This window comes from Takifugu rubripes, chromosome 22, assembly GCF_901000725.2.
Source record: "Takifugu rubripes chromosome 22, fTakRub1.2, whole genome shotgun sequence".
NCBI classification, from domain to species: domain Eukaryota; kingdom Metazoa; phylum Chordata; class Actinopteri; order Tetraodontiformes; family Tetraodontidae; genus Takifugu; species Takifugu rubripes.
In genome coordinates, this window is record NC_042306.1 from 108882 (window position 1) to 129393 (window position 20512).

At 49.4% G+C, this 20512-nt stretch overlaps 1 protein-coding gene across 1 annotated transcript in view; it reads right to left on the bottom strand.

The window, feature by feature from the left end:
• The window catches only part of atp1a2a (ATPase Na+/K+ transporting subunit alpha 2a), a 43948-nt gene extending 24005 nt beyond the window's left edge, over positions 1-19943 (bottom strand). The window contains exons 1-14 of the mRNA XM_029831405.1: positions 19813-19943; positions 19121-19189; positions 15252-15311; positions 14237-14440; positions 11624-11737; positions 11087-11221; positions 9897-10014; positions 9246-9514; positions 8500-8698; positions 6760-6869; positions 6075-6209; positions 3112-3188; positions 2842-2951; positions 1978-2153 (exon numbers count right to left, since the gene is read on the bottom strand). Of these exons, the coding sequence (XP_029687265.1) occupies positions 1978-2153; positions 2842-2951; positions 3112-3188; positions 6075-6209; positions 6760-6869; positions 8500-8698; positions 9246-9514; positions 9897-10014; positions 11087-11221; positions 11624-11737; positions 14237-14440; positions 15252-15311; positions 19121-19189; positions 19813-19824 (1788 nt within the window). The 5' untranslated portion in view covers positions 19825-19943. The remainder of the gene's footprint in view (positions 1-1977; positions 2154-2841; positions 2952-3111; positions 3189-6074; positions 6210-6759; positions 6870-8499; positions 8699-9245; positions 9515-9896; positions 10015-11086; positions 11222-11623; positions 11738-14236; positions 14441-15251; positions 15312-19120; positions 19190-19812) is intronic.
• Positions 19944-20512: the final 569 nt, after the last annotated feature.

Below are 20512 nucleotides of genomic sequence, written 5' to 3' on the forward strand. Positions count from 1 at the left end.
ACCTAAGACTGTGAGGCACAAGATGACCCAGGAAGGAACTTGTCTTTATCCTAGAATGGACTCAGTACTTTATTATCGCTCTGTCGATATTGTCCTTTAGAATTTGTTTTAGTGGGTCTCACAAATATGCAAACACACTCACACCAAGACATTCTAAGATAAAACTAGAGGTAAAAATGAAATTCAATCTAGACCAATAAGACAACTAAGGCACCTATGAAGGGAGAGCAGCAGCGGCTCGAGGCCAAGGTCCCCGTTGATGTGGCCGTTTCACACGGTGAAAGGGTTATTGTCAAATTGGTGGCTAAGCTCGAGCAGGCTGCATCATGAAAGGTGTCTTGTGTCATCCCGCTAAAGTACCTGATGATGTTGATGTACCTGTCAGTAATTAGTCACTGGGCATCCCGTCAACAGAGACTGATCTCATGGGCAGACATTTCTGCGTCATTATTCAATCAAACAAATCAAATGTGCAGCTAATGACAGCACAAATGTGTCGTCATGTTCTGGAAATCAGGGCTGTTCAGATACCGACAGCTTGTGTAGTGAGAGCGACACAGACAAGAAGAGATTCAGCAACAGACTTTGGGACACAATTATGGCAACAGTGCTGTCTGTGATGCAGAGGGGCCTCATGACGAACTTTGGAAATTAATAGTTATACGACCACTCAGCAATGGCCCAGCCCCTGAGCAATTCCAGCTCGTTTAGGGTTAGCTGCATAGTGGTTAGGGTAAGGGTTAGGATTGGGGTTAGGGTTAGCTGCATAGTGGTTAGGGTTAGGGTTAGGGTTGGGGTTAGGGTTAGCTGCATAGTGGTTAGGGTTAGGGTTAGGGTTGGGGTTAGGGTTAGCTGCATAGTGGTTAGGGTTAGCAGCATCAGTGGTGAGGGTTAGGGGTAGGGTTGGGGTTAGGGTTAGCTGCATAGTGGTTAGGGGTAGGGTTAGGGTTAGCTGCATAGTGGTTAGGGGTAGGGGTAGGGTTAGGGTTAGCTGCATAGTGGTTAGGGTTAGGGGTAGGGTTGGGGTTAGGGTTAGCTGCATAGTGGTTAGGGTTAGGGTTAGCAGCATCAGTGGTGAGGGTTAGGGGTTAGGGTTAGCTGCATAGTGGTTAGGGTTAGGGGTAGGGTTAGGGTTAGCTGCATAGTGGTTAGGGTTAGGGTTGGGGTTAGGGTTAGCTGCATAGTGGTTAGGGGTAGGGGTAGGGTTAGGGTTAGCTGCATAGTGGTTAGGGTTAGGGGTAGGGGTGGGGTTAGGGTTAGCTGCATAGTGGTTAGGGTTAGGGTTAGCAGCATCAGTGGTGAGGGTTAGGGGTAGGGTTGGGGTTAGCTGCATAGTGGTTAGGGGTAGGGTTGGGGTTAGGGTTAGCTGCATAGTGGTTAGGGGTAGGGTTAGGGTTAGCTGCATAGTGGTTAGGGTTAGGGGTAGGGGTGGGGTTAGGGTTAGCTGCATAGTGGTTAGGGTTAGCAGCATCAGTGGTGAGGGTTAGGGGTAGGGTTGGGGTTAGCTGCATAGTGGTTAGGGTTAGGGGTAGGGTTGGGGTTAGGGTTAGCTGCATAGTGGTTAGGGGTAGGGTTAGGGTTAGCTGCATAGTGGTTAGGGGTAGGGTTAGGGTTAGCTGCATAGTGGTTAGGGGTAGGGTTGGGGTTAGGGTTAGCTGCATAGTGGTGAGGGTTAGGGTTAGGGTTAGCTGCATAGTGGTTAGGGGTAGGGTTAGCTGCACTGGTGGTTAGGGGTAGGGGTAGGGTTAGCTGCACAAGTGGTTATGGTTAGGGTTAGGTTAGTTCCCCTAACCCTTATAAACAACCCCTGAGAGGTGGGATGTCCCGAGCATGACGTATTTCATGTATGCACTTCCATTAATTCCACTAATTTCCCAGGTTGCAATCTCATTCGACCTGGGTGGGAATGCCGCTCGGACCCCTCAAATAATCACCCCAGAAGACTTTTTGTGGAACCCTAACCCAAGAAGAACTCACCTTGATACCAGCAGAACGGCATTTACCCACTGCATCTGGCACCGCAGCACGAGGTGGATCGATCATGGAGATGAGGCCAAGGAAGCAGAGCTGCTCTGTGGGGAAGTTCACATCATCGCAGTCGAAGGTGAATCCTCGAGGAAACTGAGAAGAAGAGAGCGTCGAGTGGCAGAAGCCTGCAAAAGGAGGTGGCTCAGTGGGGGCAGAATTGGCTGATGTTTAACTATTTAACAGAACTTAAATCACACTTTGTTCTCAGCCAGTCTTTGATCTATCAGCACGTGCACATGACAAACGCACGCTGGTGGAGTTTTCTGCAGGTTCAGATCATCCAGGTGAGAGCAGAAGTTCTGAAAACACTGATGAGGACAAAAGCAGGGTCGACTTTCCCATCAGCACGGCTCCTAATTTAAAAAATAATGAAGGATCTGAGAGGAAGCTCACACACACACACACACACACACACACACACGCGCGCACACACTCACACACACACTCACTCTTACACACTCACGCACACACACACACACACACGCACACACACTTTTCCGTCTCCAGACCTAAAGATCTGTCTTCAGACTTTAAGGGTTAGGGTTAGGGTTAGGGTTAGGGTTAGGGTTAGGGGTTAGGGTTAGGGGTTAGGGGTTACCCTAACGGTGTATTTGGAAGAGTCTGTGGGAAAATGCTGAAAGGAGCTTTAATTTAATTGGTGTGGATGAGAAGGAACCTCGTGGTTAGGGTTAGGGTTAGGGTGAAGCCAACATGCATGGGGTTCGGGTTAACTGTCAGAAACTAAATTCTTCTGAATCTCATTTGCTCATTCTGCTTAATAAGCACCAGTATCAGATGGTGTTGTGGACATACCAAGCACTCTTTCTCCCAGTCCTCCCAGTTCCATGTATGCACTCTGGAAAGCATCTGTCCAGCTCTGATCGAGCGGATGCTCCTGGCCGAAGATCATGATGGTGCTGCATCTGTAAGCATGAACTCATTTGATCTTGTTCAGCTTCCATGACAGAGCTCATTATCACTTTAGACGACAGCTATTCCTCCCTTAGAGGACGTAGACCAGAGAAACACAAACATGCACTGTGCTACGACTAAAGCAGATCAGGAACGGGACCCTTTATTGACCTGTCCAGGATTCTCTCCGGTGCTCCTTTCATAACCAGAAGATGACCAGGATCGTCCCCCACTTCATGAATGGAGAGCTTGGAGCAAGAGAAGGAGAAGATTGATCCTTAATTGAGATGCAGCCTGGTTAAGATGTGTGTTTCACTGAGAAGACTGCACGCACGCACACACACACACACACACACACACACGCACACACACACACACACACACACACACACACACGTTCCTCATTCCTATCGTGGAGTCACCCTCCAATAATTGCTCCAATGTCTTGAATGTGACAGAAAACCTTTTCATTTGACCCTAACCCTAACCCTTTGATGTGAAGAGACATTTCTGACCCTAAAAATCTGATTACCGGGAGTAATCAGATAATTGTACTACTAATAATAATCTCATTCATTAATAAGCACTTTAGAAATGGAATCATCAAAAGACCAGAGTTTCCAACCCATCAGTCTCTCCATCCCATAGGGAACACTCTGCTGCACTTTCATCCTCCAGGTTCGTTGTCGTTTGTTTTCAGCTCAAAATATCGTTACATCGCATGTTTAGATGCAAAAGGTTAATGAGACTGAGACGAGACTGCCCACCTCTGCTCAGGTGGTTCCACAAGATCCCATTATGCTGCTCACGGATCACCTGGATAACTCCAGAAATCAGACAGTGATTGGATGCTCATGCTCATCTAAATGGGTCTGATGTGCAGCGCCTGCGCGATGTGCAGCGCCTGCGCGATGTGCAGCGCCTGCGTAATGTGCAGCGCCTGCACGATGTGCAGCGCCTGTGTAATGTGCAGCGCCTGCACGATGTGCAGCGCCTGTGTAATGTGCAGCGCCTGCACGATGTGCAGCGCCTGTGTAATGTGCAGCGCCTGCACGATGTGCAGCGCCTGTGTAATGTGCAGCGCCTGCACGATGTGCAGCGCCTGTGTAATGTGCAGCGCCTGCACGATGTGCAGCGCCTGCGCGATGTGCAGCGCCTGTGTAATGTGCAGCGCCTGAACGATGTGCAGCGCCTGTGTAAGGTGCAGCGCCAGTGTAATGTGCAGCGCCAGTGTAATGTGCAGCGCCTGAACGATGTGCAGCACCTGTGTAAGGTGCAGCGCCTGTGTAATGTGCAGCACCTGTGTAAGGTGCAGCGCCAGTGTAATGTGCAGCGCCAGTGTAATGTGCAGCGCCTGAACGATGTGCAGCACCTGTGTAAGGTGCAGCGCCTGTGTAATGTGCAGCGCCAGTGTAATGTGCAGCGCCAGTGTAATGTGCAGCGCCTGAACGATGTGCAGCGCCAGTGTAATGTGCAGCGCCAGTGTAATGTGCAGCGCCTGTGTAATGTGCAGCGCCAGTGTAATGTGCAGCGCCTGTGTAATGTGCAGCGCCAGTGTAATGTGCAGCGCCAGTGTAATGTGCAGCGCCTGAACGATGTGCAGCACCTGTGTAATGTGCAGCGCCAGTGTAATGTGCAGCGCCTGTGTAATGTGCAGCGCCAGTGTAATGTGCAGCGCCTGTGTAATGTGCAGCGCCAGTGTAATGTGCAGCGCCTGAACGATGTGCAGCGCCTGAACGATGTGCAGCACCTGTGTAAGGTGCAGCGCCTGTGTAATGTGCAGCGCCTGTGTAATGTGCAGCGCCAGTGTAATGTGCAGCGCCTGTGTAATGTGCAGCGCCTGAACGATGTGCAGCACCTGTGTAATGTGCAGCGCCTGTGTAATGTGCAGCGCCTGAACGATGTGCAGCGCCTGTGTAAGGTGCAGCGCCTGTGTAAGGTGCAGCGCCAGTGTAATGTGCAGCGCCTGTGTAATGTGCAGCGCCTGTGTAATGTGCAGCGCCAGTGTAATGTGCAGCGCCTGTGTAATGTGCAGCGCCTGCGCGATGTGCAGCGCCTGCGTAATGTGCAGCGCCTGTGTAATGTGCAGCGCCTGAACGATGTGCAGCGCCTGTGTAAGGTGCAGCGCCAGTGTAATGTGCAGCGCCAGTGTAATGTGCAGCGCCTGAACGATGTGCAGCACCTGTGTAAGGTGCAGCGCCTGTGTAATGTGCAGCACCTGTGTAAGGTGCAGCGCCAGTGTAATGTGCAGCGCCAGTGTAATGTGCAGCGCCTGAACGATGTGCAGCACCTGTGTAAGGTGCAGCGCCTGTGTAATGTGCAGCGCCAGTGTAATGTGCAGCGCCAGTGTAATGTGCAGCGCCTGAACGATGTGCAGCGCCTGTGTAATGTGCAGCGCCTGTGTAATGTGCAGCGCCAGTGTAATGTGCAGCGCCAGTGTAATGTGCAGCGCCTGTGTAATGTGCAGCGCCAGTGTAATTGCACCATGAATGTGGCATCGCCTTTAATGTGCAGCGCCAGTGTAATGTGCAGCGCCTGTGTAATGTGCAGCGCCAGTGTAATGTGCAGCGCCAGTGTAAGGTGCAGCGCCTGTGTAATGTGCAGCGCCTGAACGATGTGCAGCACCTGTGTAAGGTGCAGCGCCTGTGTAATGTGCAGCGCCAGTGTAATGTGCAGCGCCTGTGTAATGTGCAGCGCCTGAACGATGTGCAGCACCTGTGTAAGGTGCAGCGCCTGTGTAATGTGCAGCGCCTGTGTAATGTGCAGCGCCTGAACGATGTGCAGCACCTGTGTAATGTGCAGCGCCTGAACGATGTGCAGCGCCTGTGTAATGTGCAGCGCCTGTGTAATGTGCAGCGCCTGAATGATGTGCAGCGCCTGTGTAATGTGCAGCGCCTGTGTAATGTGCAGCGCCTGTGTAATGTGCAGCGCCTGAACGATGTGCAGCACCTGTGTAAGGTGCAGCGCCTGTGTAATGTGCAGCGCCTGTGTAATGTGCAGCGCCTGAACGATGTGCAGCGCCTGCGCGATGTGCAGCGCCTGCGCGATGTGCAGCGCCAGTGTGATGTGCAGCACCTGCGCGATGGGAGGCAGGTGTCATTGCTGGAGCCCACGTTCTCCACTACATCACACACCTGGTACTTGTTGGTGGAGTTGAAGGGGACTTCGGCCACTTTGGGGTTCCTGGCCCTCAGGGCTCGGACGCTCCCGCAGGACAGTTCGATGCATTTCAGCAGCGCCGACTCCGAAGCGTCTCCAGCTGTTTCCCTCTGAGGACCAAAGACATCGGCACAATCACTCAGAGAGAGGAGTGTTGTTGCTCTCCAGTGTTGTTACTTCTTGGTTCTGTTGGAATGCCGACAGCATAGCGTCATGCTAAAGGCTAATTAAAGCTGCAAATATCCTTTACCATAGACACCACTATCTTGTTGTGCTTCTTCAGATGGCCATCTTGTGACGTTCCAATGAACCCAAGGTGCTTTTATGAATCCACATTAATATCGACTCCTAGGAATAAGTGGTTCTAACAATGTGGAATCATCACGTTTACTTAAGTCAGTCGTGTGAATCATTCGTCTAAAACTGATGAATTAAAGACATTGCAGATGTGCCCCAAAATAAAATCTGAAAGCATTTCTACCACTTTGATGACTGTGCTTCAGAGCCGAACCCTCAACCCTTTAGTCCCTGGCTCTTGGTCTCTACCTCCTAACCCTGGGTGAGCATGAAGGTGTCACCCCTTCCTGCTTGAGGTGGAACAAGGGTACGTCAGGAGTTTTTGCTCCACTGCTCAGGTGGTGTTTGGGTGTGGATTCCTACCATCAGGACTGGATGTTCATCTTGTCCAGCTTTGAAATCAGCTCGGTTGCACAGGCCGGCGACACGAGACAGAGCGATCCATGTTGCAGAGCCTTTGTCAAAACCTGAACCTGAGAATACCACAGGGAGACGGGTTAGAGTTAGGTTAGGGTTAGGGTTAGGGTAGGGTTAGGGTTAGGGTTAGGGTTAGGGTTAGGGTTAGGGTAGGGTTAGGGTTAGGGTTAGGGTAGGGTTAGGGTTAGGGTTAGGGTTAGGGTTAGGGTAGGGTTAGGGTAGGGTTAGGGTTAGGGTTAGGGTTAGGGTAGGGTTAGGGGTAGGGTAGGGTAGGGTTAGGGTTAGGGTTAGGGTAGGGTTAGGGGTAGGGTAGGGTAGGGTAGGGAAGGGAAGGGTTAGGGTAGGGTAGGGTTAGGGTTAGGGTTAGGGTAGGGTTAGGGTTAGGGTTAGGGTAGGGTTAGGGGTAGGGTAGGGTAGGGTAGGGTAGGGAAGGGAAGGGAAGGGTTAGGGTTAGGGTTAGGGTAGGGTTAGGGTAGGGTAGGGTTAGGGTTAGGGTTAGCCACCTTTTGGAATAAAGTGCTTCCTCATTTATTTAAGCTGCTGTCTAAAGATGTGGTCAGCACAGGTAACCACATGGTTAGTTCTTGTTGGACTCTGTGCGCTACTGTCTACAATTGTGCATGTGGCAAATAAAGGTTATCTTTCTGCTCATTAGTTAAAACAAGTCCCTTAATTGAGCTCTTTTTTTAACGGACTAGGACTATAAGAGACACAACCTCCCTCTGCTGCTACCATCTTTCATCCTCTGCACGTACGTAGGCTTTTTAATGTTCAAAGCTGCTGTGGGTTTGGCACAGGACAGCAGGGATCTCTACTTTTTGGACCTGGAGTACATTGTGCCCAATCCACAAGAGACGGCAGGTGAGGCACTTGGTCTGGGGTGAAGATGGCAGAGGATTGTTGGTCGACTGCTGTGTCACTGTAAAAGCTGTACAGCCACAGGTGAACTGCCCATTTTTCTGACGATTCTTCCCATCACTCATCATTTAGCCCCGTGTGAGGTGAGCCTGAGAAGGAAGCCAAGGGCCAAACAATGTCTGCTGAGGAGTCGTTAGAACCCTCCGCTCTGCAGGAGTGTGGTTGACCTCCAGTGAGACTACTGCTTAGTTGTAAATACTTTTTTATCCACACTGAACTCCACCGTCCCAAACACTTCCACTTCACAAAGTGAGGCAGTAGAGACTGTGTTTCATAGTCTAGAAGAGTGTCCTCATCTTCTTCCTCTTTTCAACATGTTGACTGTTCAGGAAGGCTGGAGAGAACCTTCATTCTTGGCTTTAGATATAAAAGAGTTACAAGATAAATGCCAGGTGAGGAACTTTATTTTGGTCATGCACGTGAGCAGGAAGGAGGAGGATGGACTGGACTGAGACATGGTTCTGTTAAAGTAAAATGATCAAAGTGAGGATCGTGATTGATGGTAATTATTCTGGAGAAACGTGAGCTCTGGAGCATTTCATCCTGACATGGACTCACGGTGGGACACTTTGCTCTATTCTAGAGGACGAAGTCATGTTCTCCCATTAGCTGGGCTGATCTGCAGATTGGAGTTTGTTTATTTTACTAATGTGAGACAGAATAAAGATGTGGTGAAAAGTCATCTTTGTTCGTGCTTTGGCCTTTGCTTCCTCGTCTCTGTGTGTCTGTCTTTTCTTTCCCCGTCCTCCATGTGTGCCTCTGTCTTACCACTCTGGTTCTCGGTGGTGTCGGCCTCGTAGATTTGGTTGTCAAACCACATGTGAGCCACAGTCATGCGGTTCTGGGTCAGCGTCCCCGTCTTGTCGGAGCAGATGGTGGAGGTGGAGCCCAGAGTCTCTACCGCCTCCAGGTTTTTCACCAGGCAGTTCTTCTTGGCCATTCGTTTGGCAGTCAGGGTCAGGCAGACCTGGTCAGACAGGGGGGTCCGGGGGGGGGGGGGGGGGGGGGCTATTAAAATCTACATTTGGCAAAGACAATAGCAGGCACTCCTTTGTTCGTTTGTGCAGATGAGATAGTGAATGTGCTGTGTGTGTGTGTGTGTGTGTGTGTGTGTGTGTGTGTGTGTGTGTGTGTGCGTGGATAGCAGGTGCACAGGACCCTAAAAATGGAACAGAGACATCCCATATGTTTGGAGAGTCACAATTTAGACCCCGTCCACACCCCCACTGCCACACCAACACCCCCCCCCCCCCCACACACACACACACACACACAGCAAAAGTGAGACGTTCTGTAATACTTCAGCTGCTTCCAGTCAGTAATAAATCAACAGTCTGCTTTGCAGTTTTGCTAACGTTTTAAAATTATAGTCAAGGAAAACATAGGTGGAATAAATAAGAGTGCTGCTAATTCAGTTGTGGTAATGCCAGGCAGGAGTTGTAACAAGACAAACAGCAAACTCTACATTTAATCTCTAACTATCGTGATTTCAGATGCACTCAAAGCCAACTCACGGTAACGGTGGCCAGCAGGCCTTCAGGCACGTTAGCCACGATGATTCCAATGAGGAAGATGACGGCCTCCAGCCAAGTGTAGCCCAAAATGAGTGACAGGATGAAGAACGTCACGCCTAGGAAGACGGCTACGCCCGTGATGATGTGGATGAAATGTTCAATCTCAATGTTGATGGGTGTGCGGCGGACTTGGAGCTCTGATGCCAGCGTGGCGATGCGACCCATCACTGTTTGGTCGCCAGTGGCGATAACGATGCCGCGAGCGGTGCCTGCATGCAGTGGGCGATTCATTGTCACAGAGATGCTCATATTATTTTTCAAAATCAAAACTATAGCCACACGACTGCAAAGGTATGGCTCCAACAATCCGACATTCATCCACATAAACGTCACCATCTATTAAATCTACAGTCACAATCAAGCTGCATTAGGACCTAAATCACATTACAGACAGGGATAACATTCAATTCCCTCTGAACTGTAGTTTGTTAGTGATTCTGGACATTCACAGTCAATAAATAACCGGAGCTACAAGATATGAACCCTAACCCTAAAGCACATTTATGCTTGGATCTCTTTTTCACTCTCCAGATGGAACAAAAAGGGTTCGAGGGGACAGCAGAACGTCCTGAGCAGATGTGGCTCACTGACCTTCAACACAGTTGGTGGAAAAGAAGCAGATGTTGCGGGTCTCTAGAGGGTTGTCGTGTGTGAACTCTGGCGATCGAGTCTGTGGCTCCGATTCTCCCGTCAGAGAAGAGTTGTCCACCTTTACAGGCCGAAAGAAAGGGTGAAAAAAAGGGTTCACATGACCAAATGATGGTTATCAGCACCAGCCATGAAGGAAGTACCCATGGGCACTTTGACATTCTACTCATCTCCACTCTCTTTAAAATGTTGATTTATGCCATCAAAAATGATGCAGATGAAGGTTAACAGCAACCCCAAAACACACGGTGGATCTTCTGGAGGTCTATCAGCATACCAACAGTCATAGCTACATTAAAATAAATGAGTAATTTATAAAAGAATCCCTGTTTGGGTGATCTGCTTGGCAGGGTAAATCCTGGTGGAAGTACGTCATGAACACCTGTCTCAGAGTCACAGGAAGCACATCCGTTGATAAATCGACTGCTTCCACATTCCTTGTCCACGTGGACGATCAACAGCACCGGGGTCAAAAGGAGACCTAACTGGTCCCCATCCCCTCCTTTTAGTGCCAAAAAGAACCTTCCAAGAGCGGCTCACCAGATCAACAGTCACCTTTGAGCAACTCAGCAGTTGTAATAACTTGCCAGTACCAAGAAAAGTTCCCAGAAAACTCTTTTTCATTCTTGATATCTTTCCTCTAAAAATTAAAAATCAAAGAAGAAAAAATCTGGAGAAAATAGAGCTGAGTAATTAAACTTGTCAAGAGTACGGCCATTAAAGGGTTAAATAGAAAGAAAAAAAATGATGATGAACATATCACACAAAGTAATTATTTTCTTTCCCACCAACAGTCTTTCTCTGCTTGAGTGGAATTTTTTCCTATGGAACGTTTCTTCCCTTCAGGGGAACCCTGAGTATCCACACACGCCTGATAAAACCTTCCTCTTTCTATTAAGCACTTTGGATGTGAGGAAGAGGATCGTACAAATATTGATCGTTCTTTCCTCTGTTTACCAGAAAAAAGATGCTTCGCAACAACAGCAGTGTGAACGACTTTAAGGAATTACAGCAGTCAAGCTTAGCAAAGTAAGTCATGGCGGAATTAAGAAGAAAATAACTCAAAGACAGCCCAAATACTGCCACCCCATAGACTTCCTGGCTCCCAGAGGCTCCCAGTTGCCCTCCCCTACCTTGCATCCGCTGGAGGAGATTATGCGAAGGTCAGCTGGGACACGATCCCCACCTTTGATCTCCACTAGATCTCCCATCACCACAAGCTCGGCATTGATCTGCATCTTCTCCCCCTCCCGGATCACTAGTGCTTGCTGGCACGGGCAAAAAAAAGAGAGAAGGATAGAGGGACTGTGAGGAACAGGACAGAGAGGATTTTATCCTCCAATAGAAGAAAGAAAGCAAAATGGTGAGAAAAGGAGTGTGATAAAACAGGCTGGGAGAAATGTTAGGTGAAAATGGGGGAAGAGGAAAAGGTAAACGAGAAGGAACCAGGAAAAGGAGATGAGCAGCAAATCCTGGCTACACAGCTGAAAGAATGAGCCAATCAAAGTGCCGGAGGTGGATAAAAAGGAACGAGTTTTCAAGCAAACACACTCAGAAGCCAAAGTTAACAAGAAAATTGTGCAAGCTTATTAGTTTCCAACCAAAGTGAGTGTAAGCGCTGCGTCAGGGTCAGTTCTGGGTCACCACCAGGAAGCAAACAATCCTTTTACCTGCGGAACCATTTTCTTAAAGGAATCCATGATTCGAGAACTCTTAGCTTCTTGGAAGTAGGAGAAGCAGCCAGTTACGATGACCACAGCTGCCAGCACCACCCCCAGATACAGCTGAAATGGAGGCACAGCATGAAGCAGGGCTGACGCTGTCTAACCCTAACCCTAACCCTGACCCTCCAGTACCTAACCCTAACCCCAACCCTAACCCTAACCCTCCAGTACCTAACCCTAACCCTCCAGTACCTAACCCTAACCCTCCAGTACCTAACCCTAACCCCAACCCTAACCCTGACCCTCCAATACCTAACCCTAACCCCAACCCTAACCCTGACCCTCCAGTACCTAACCCTAACCCTAACCCCAACCCTAACCCTAACTCTGACCCTCCAGTACCTAACCCTAACCCTAACCCTAACCCTCCAGTACCTAACCCTAACTCTAACCCTAACCCTCCAGTACCTAACTCTAACCCTAATCCTCCAGTACCTAACCCTAACTCTAACCCCTAACCCTCCAGTACCTAACCCTAACTCTCCAGTACCTAACTCTAACCCTAATCCTCCAGTACCTAACCCTAACTCTAACCCCTAACCCTCCAGGACCTAACCCTAACCCTAACCCTCCAGTACCTAACCCTAACCCTCCAGTACCTAACCCTAACCCTAACTCTAACCCCAACCCTCCAGTACCTAACCCTAACCCTAACCCTCCAGTACCTAACCCTAACCCTCCAGTACATAACCCTAACCCTAACCCTCCAGTACCTAACCCTAACCCTCCAGTACATAACCCTAACCCTAACCCTCCAGTACCTAACCCTAACCCTCCAGTACTTAACCCTAACCCTCCAGTACCTAACCCTAACTCTAACCCTAATCCTCCAGTACCTAACCCTAACTCTAACCCCTAACCCTCCAGTACCTAACCCTAACCCTCCAGTACCTAACTCTAACCCTAACCCTCCAGTACCTAACCCTAACCCTCCAGTACCTAACCCTAACCCTCCAGTACCTAACTCTAACCCTAATCCTCCAGTACCTAACCCTAACCCTCCAGTACCTAACGCTAACCCTAACCCTCCAGTACCTGACCCTAATCCTCCAGTACCTAACCCTAACCCTCCAGTACCTAACTCTAACCCTAACCCTCCAGTACCTAACTCTAACCCTAATCCTCCAGTACCTAACCCTAATCCTCCAGTACCTAACCCTAACCCTCCAGTACCTAACCCTAACCCTCCAGTACCTAACTCTAACCCTAATCCTCCAGTACCTAACCCTAACCCTCCAGTACCTAACCCTAACCCTCCAGTACCTAACTCTAACCCTAACCCTCCAGTACCTGACCCTAATCCTCCAGTACCTAACCCTAACCCTCCAGTACCTAACTCTAACCCTAACCCTCCAGTACCTAACCCTAACCCTCCAGTACCTAACTCTAACCCTCCAGTACCTAACCCTAACCCTAACCCTCCAGTACCTAACCCTAACCCTCCAGTACCTAACTCTAACCCTAACCCTCCAGTACCTAACCCTAACCCTAACCCTCCAGTACCTAACCCTAACCCTCCAGTACCTAACCCTAACCCTAACCCTCCAGTACCTAACTCTAACCCTAACCCTCCAGTACCTAACTCTAACCCTAATCCTCCAGTACCTAACTCTAACCCTAATCCTCCAGTACCTAACCCTAACCCTAACCCTCCAGTACCTAACTCTAACCCTAACCCTCCAGTACCTAACTCTAACCCTAATCCTCCAGTACCTAACCCTAACCCTAACCCTCCAGTACCTAACTCTAACCCTAACCCTCCAGTACCTAACTCTAACCCTAACCCTCCAGTACCTAACCCTAACCCTCCAGTACCTAACCCTAACCCTAACCCTCCAGTACCTAACTCTAACCCTAACCCTCCAGTACCTAACTCTAACCCTAATCCTCCAGTACCTAACCCTAACCCCGGACAGGAGCTCATCTCAGATTGTTCTGAGTAATCATGAATACAATCTAATCTTTCCTGTTGCACAGAAGAATGAATCAGAGAAGAACGTAGCGTGTTGAATTAGGCTGATTTTTATCTTCAGAAACTGCTTCTACATGATTGGGCTTTCACAGGGCTCACCAGGGCATCAGCGGCAGGTTCTCAGGCCTGAATGTAGAGATGGAATCATGGGTGGACTAAAGTGATCACATCTACACATGTGCCCATCTACACTATATCACTGTGTGTTACGCAATGACTTAATCCTCAGTGGGTTTGCATAATGCCTCACGGTTAGGGTTGGATGGCTGCTCGGCTACAACCGGCAGCACTGGTGCTCAGAACGATGCTAACTCCCGTCACAGAACCTTAGCGTCCTCTCTCTTCACACAGAAGATAACTGAACCTGTTTCTGTCTCTGCATCACATGGACACAGTCGCCTTTGTGGTTTCATCATAAACCAACGTGTTTTTGGCTGTTTTAATGTTGGTTTGGCATCAAAACACATCTTATATGTTGCGTTATAGCTTCAAGGCCATCGTGTGACAATGCTTCTGTACTGTCATCAACATTGCATTGTGTGTGTGTGTGTGTGTGTGTGTGTGTGTGTGTGTGTGTGTGTTCTCACATTGTCATTAGGTGCCTCATCCTCTGTGGCGACCTGGATGCTGTAAGCGAAGAAGCAGAGGATGGCACCAATCCAGAGCAGGATGGAGAAGCCACCAAAGAGCTGACGGCAGAACTTCAGCCACTCTGGCGTGGTGGGGGGAGGGGTCAATGCGTTGGGTCCATCTCTGGCCAGAATTTCCAGAGCTCTGGTATTGGTCAGCCCCTGAAGGAGTGCAGCCACCGTGGGGTGAAGGCTTACTTTATGTGTGTGTGTGTGTGTGTGTGTGTGTGTGTGTGTGTGTGTGTGTGTGTGTGTGTATACATACAGTATGTATGTGTGTATATATAGAGAGTATGTGTGTGTGTGTTTACATATTAAATAAGTCTTACATTTTTTCATTCAGCAGACATTTTTGTCCAAAGTGACGCCCTTTGAGAGACACAATCAAGCCACTGTACCAGTGGGACCAGTAAGGTACTCAGTTCCAGTCCCACACTGGGTGGTGGCAGCTCAGCCTGTTGGGAACTGGGCTGAAAGGGAGGGTTCTCCCCAGGGCAGACAAAACATGGAAGATATTCTGATAGGAGGGGAAGGTGCAAAAACACCTTCAGAGCACTGCTGGGGTACCCCAAGTATTAAACCCACAAATGCTGACATAGGGCCCTGTAATGAACTGGCACTTCACCCAGGGGTGGACCTGCCTTCGCCCAGATGTGAGGACACCCTTGAAAGGTGGTCAAGAAGTTAGAACCTAGCCTCTTTGGAGAGCAGCCGCCTTATAGTCCAAATCAAGAAAGACAACCTCAAGGACGATTGTGGCTTGTGCCTAAAACAGTGACGGGGATCCACACAGCAGGAGTGCAGCATGGCTGCACAGGTACGCGTGGGTTAGGGCTAGGGCAGGCTAAGGAAGGCTAAGGAAGGCTAAGGAAGGCTAAGGGCGAACTGGGACAAGCATGGACACGGTCTCAGACTGGTGTTCACAACAGGCATTCATCATGCACATCTGTGTGGGAAGAACAACCACCCAAACCTGGAAGAGGTCCACTCCGTAGCGTTTTCCCAGGTCATCCAGAGATATTTTATGGTCATCCTGCAGGGATAAAACGGTTCACTTAGTTAATGGGAAAAGCTGAATGGACCTTTAAGATGAACAGGACTCATTTGGCAGCAACGTGTTCGGTCTTTGGTGAGAGCAGCATGAACAGGACTAAAGGATGTTGGGGCCCCTCCCAAACCCCCACCTGAGTATCTCGTGTGGATTAAGGGGCTTTATGTCGCTTCCTCAGGGCTGGTCAAACCTTTCACGGTGGAATATCGTTGATTTGGGGTGAGAAAAGGGTTTTTGTGACGGGTTTTTATCTCTATGCAACAAAACTGTCAGGATTCTTTGTCTTCCCACTGTTCGCCACAGAAATACATGTGAGCAAAATAAAACTATGACAACTATGAGCTCATTAATTATTAAAAAGATTAGAAAAGAATGAAAATCACGAGGGTAATGTGTGGACATTATTAATGTTGACCTTTGTGCATCATTTATCTCCTGTCAAAAGGTGGAAACACACACACACGAGTTAACAAACCTGATTGGAAATATTATGTTCCAAATGGAAAAAGGATGTATCATATTATGAAGGTTCCCTCAAAAACACATCATAGAGGTTAGGGTTAGGAGTTAGAGGGTTAGGGGTTAGGGGTTAGGAGTTAGAGGGTTAGGGGTTAGGGTTAGGGATTAGGGTTAGCAGGGTGAGGGTTAGGGGTTAGCACTGAGACACCAGACCTGTAAATCTATTCATTCACATTTTAATACATCTGTTTTGGGGGGCAAATTATCGATGAAATATTATGTTCCAAATGGAAAAAGGATGTATCAGATACTGAAGGTTCCCTCAAAAACACATCATAGGGGTTAGGGTTAGGAGTTAGAGGGTTAGGGGTTAGGGTTAGCAGGGTTAGGGTTAGGGATTAGGGTTAGCAGGGTTAGGGTTAGCAGGGTTAGGGTTAGTGGTTAGAGGTTTAGGGTTAGGGATTAGGGGTTAGGGTTAGGGGCCATAGGGTTAGGGTTAGGGGTTAGAGGGTTAGGGTTAGGGGTTAGGGTTAACAGGGTTAGGGTTAGTGGTTAGAGGTTTAGGGTTAGGGATTAGGGGTTAGGGGCCTTAGGGTTAGGGGTTAGAGGGTTAGGGGTTAGGGTTATAGGTTTAGGGATTAGGGTTAGGGGTTTATTGGTAGGGTTAGGGATTAGGGGTTAGAGGGTTAGGGGTTAGGGTTAGGGGTTTATCGGTAGGATTAGGGGTTAGGCATTAGGGTTAGGGGTTTAGGGGTAGGGTTAGGGGTTAGGGTTAGGGGTTAGTGGTGAGGGTTAGGAGTTAGGGTTCGGGGTTTAGGGTTAGGTATTAGGGGTTAGGGGTTAGCAGGGTTAGGGTTAGCAGGGTTAGGGTTAGGGGTTAGCACTGAGACACCAGACCTGTAAATCTATTTCATTCACATTTGGAATGGAGACTTTGCTGGAGACCAAGCCTGAGGACGAATGAAGACAGTGCTGGAGACAAAGCCTGAGGACGAATGAAGACAGTGCTGGAGACCAAGCCTGAGGACGAATGAAGACAGTGCTGGAGACAAAGCCTGAGGACGAATGAAGACAGTGCTGGAGACAAAGCCTGAGGACGAATGAAGACAGTGCTGGAGACAAAGCCTGAGGACGAATGAAGACAGTGCTGGAGACAAAGCCTGAGGACGAATGAAGACAGTGCTGGAGACAAAGCCTGAGGACGAATGAAGACAGTGCTGGAGACAAAGCCTGAGGACGAATGAAGACAGTGCTGGAGACCAAGCCTGGGGACGAATGGAGACAAAGCCTGAGGACGAATGAAGACAGTGCTGGAGACCAATCCTGAGGACGAATGAAGACAGTGCTGGAGACAAAGCCTGGGGACGAATGAAGACAGTGCTGGAGACAAATCCTGAGGACGAATGAAGACAGTGCTGGAGACCAAGCCTGGGGACGAATGGAGACAGTGCTGGAGACAAAGCCTGAGGACGAATGAAGACAGTGCTGGAGACCAAGCCTGAGGACGAATGAAGACAGTGCTGGAGACAAAGCCTGAGGACGAATGAAGACAGTGCTGGAGACAAATCCTGAGGACGAATGAAGACAGTGCTGGAGACCAAGCCTGAGGACGAATGAAGACAGTGCTGGAGACCAAGCCTGAGGACGAATGAAGACAGTGCTGGAGACCAAGCCTGAGGACGAATGAAGACAGTGCTGGAGACAAAGCCTGAGGACGAATGAAGACAGTGCTGGAGACAAAGCCTGAGGACGAATGAAGACAGTGCTGGAGACCAAGCCTGAGGACGAATGAAGACAGTGCTGGAGACAAAGCCTGAGGACGAATGAAGACAGTGCTGGAGACAAAGCCTGAGGACGAATGAAGACAGTGCTGGAGACAAATCCTGAGGACGAATGAAGACAGTGCTGGAGACCAAGCCTGAGGACGAATGAAGACAGTGCTGGAGACCAAGCCTGAGGACGAATGAAGACAGTGCTGGAGACAAAGCCTGAGGACGAATGAAGACAGTGCTGGAGACAAAGCCTGAGGACGAATGAAGACAGTGCTGGAGACAAATCCTGAGGACGAATGAAGACAGTGCTGGAGACCAAGCCTGGGGACGAATGAAGACAGTGCTGGAGACCAAGCCTGGGGACGAATGGAGACAGTGCTGGAGACAATGACACACAGGTGCAGACAATCAGGGCTGTGGCAACTAATGACGATGAGGGACTGCAGGAAGGAGAGGACGGACAGGACCAGGGTTAGGCTCAGGGTTAGGGTTAGGATTAGGGTTAGGGTTAGGGTTAGGTTAGGTTAGGGTCAGGGTTAGGGTTAGGGTTAGGCTCAGGGTTAGGGTTAGGGTTAGGTTAGGCTCAGGGTTAGGGTTAGGTTAGGGTCAGGGTTAGGGTTAGGTTAGGGTCAGGGTTAGGCTCAGGGTTAGGATTAGGGTTAGGATTAGGGTTAGGTTAGGGTCAGGGTTAGGGTCAGGGTTAGGGTCAGGGTTAGGGTCAGGGTTAGGGTTAGGTTAGGGTCAGGGTTAGGGTTAAATTAGGGTCAGGGTGAGGGTTAGGTTAGGGTTAGGGTCAGGTTAGGGTCAGGGTTAGGCTCAGGGTTAGGGTTAGGGTCAGGGTCAGGGTTAGGGTTAGGGTTAGGGTCAGGGTTAGGGTTAGGTTAGGGTCAGGGTTAGGGTCAGGGTTAGGGTTAGGTTAGGGTCAGGGTTAGGGTTAAGTTAGGGTCAGGGTCAGGGTTAGGTTAGGGTCAGGGTTAGGGTTAAGTTAGGGTCAGGGTGAGGGGAACCATGCTGCGTGGCGTTAGCACCGTGCTGTTTAGCTAAGCTGTCCGCCAGAGCACCTAAAGAAGGCAGACAGCCTAACAAGGTCAAACACATGATTTCTCTCTTTTTCTTAAAGATGTATTTTATCTGTACAAAGGAATTCTGCTCTTTAATCAGTCGCGACTGTTTCGGGATCTGACAGGAGCTTTTTTATCTGAGACACGACATGCAGCCAAACGTAGCGCAGCTTTATTGAATCACTTGGTTGCATTTTGACAGCACCTCAAAGAGCTACAGCTCTGGCGAAGACAAAAACCCCGAGCCAGACTGCTGGTGGCCCACAAATTATTCAGTATCTTTGTCAGTACAGAGAAGAGCAGCCAGAGGGTGGAGGAGGAGATAAGAGAGGACAGGCTGCCTCTGCGCTCATCATAGCACCCCACGCTAAGCTCATTGGACCGCCATTTTGTTTGTGGGCCATTGTCTCCATTTATGGCCTTGTTAAGTAACCTAGTGAACTGGCTGTGACATTTTGGCTCTTCATCATAGTACAGGTGAAACAGGAGCTTTTCTTACCAAGGCTACCTCCTTCTTCAGCTCATCTAAGTTCCTGTCCTTCTTCTTTCTTCCATTCTCACCGCCATACTGCCAGGAATGAGAAAGATTAGCACTGAGCAGAGCTGCAGCTAATCACCACGGTGTGTCTCCAGTAGCTGAAAGAATGCTGTATCATGGGAATCATCTGCTGCTGTCAGTCTGCTCTCAGAAGCACGTCAGTGAAGGATGGACACACCGAGAGACGCTGGAAGAGCATGTGCCAGTGGAAAAGGTAGCAAAAATGGAGAGCAAGCGTAGCAATTTTACCTCCTGTGTGAGAGGAACATCACCAGACGAAAGGCTGAATGACAACAGAGAGCAGCACGAATCAGGCGCTAAATGGTAGCCTGTCGTTATCTTATCTCAGCGTTATCTTCACGTGATGTTATGAGATGTGGAAAATACAAGCAACCCTAAACCTAACCCCTCTGGTTAGGGTTAGGGTTAGGGTTAGCCCAAGCCTAACCCCTCTGGTTAGGGTTAGGGTTAGCCCAAGCCTAACCCCTCTGGTTAGGGTTAGGGTTAGGGTTAGCCCAAGCCTAACCCCTCTGGTTAGGGTTAGGGTTAGGGTTAGCCCAAGCCTAAGGGTTAGCCCAAGCCTAACCCTAACGTCGGTCCTGCTTATCTGCTAATGCTGAACTATAAAGGAGAAAAGCCGAGCGAGGACTCACCCCTTTGCCCATGTTGGAAACTCAGATGTCTGAGGATTGGAATAAAAACACTGTCCACCAGGGCCAAATACAGCTGAAATGTCACCCCCACCCCTTCATGGAACCCCACGGGAGCTTTTTTTGGCCCCCCCCGTCCATGTCTTCTTAGGGGTAACATGACCCATATGCCCCAACACCCTCCCCACTCCTGGACGTGGTCCAATCGTACTCCTCTGGACCTTGGTTCAATCTCAACACGTGCACGTGTCCACAGAGAGAAAGTGTCACGTTTTATTTAGGGATCAAGGCCAAAGGTCGGCCAACGAAGGCCTCTCCACACCTGCAAGTTCTTGTTACAGTCCAGTGAAGGAAAAGGCTCATTAAGGATGAACTCAGCCTTTGAACGTGACGTCAGATAGCTGAAATTCCTGCTGCACCTCAGACAGCTGACATCACGGTCTGTCACATGATCACTGTCGACCAGTGAAGAAACATCTGTGAAGACAGCGGCTTCATTCAGCAGCTGGGCTCCTCCCTTGATGACGGCCATGTTCCCCTGACACCACCTGGTTGATCGAGGAGACTGACAATAGCTGGTAACTCCAGAAAGGCCACTGATGTATTTGGTCCAATAAAAGATGGGACATATCAATCCGTCAGTGAAGACAGCATCTCCTCCTCTGTGGAACTTTCCTTCAGTCTTTCCTCAAAGGTTGGACCT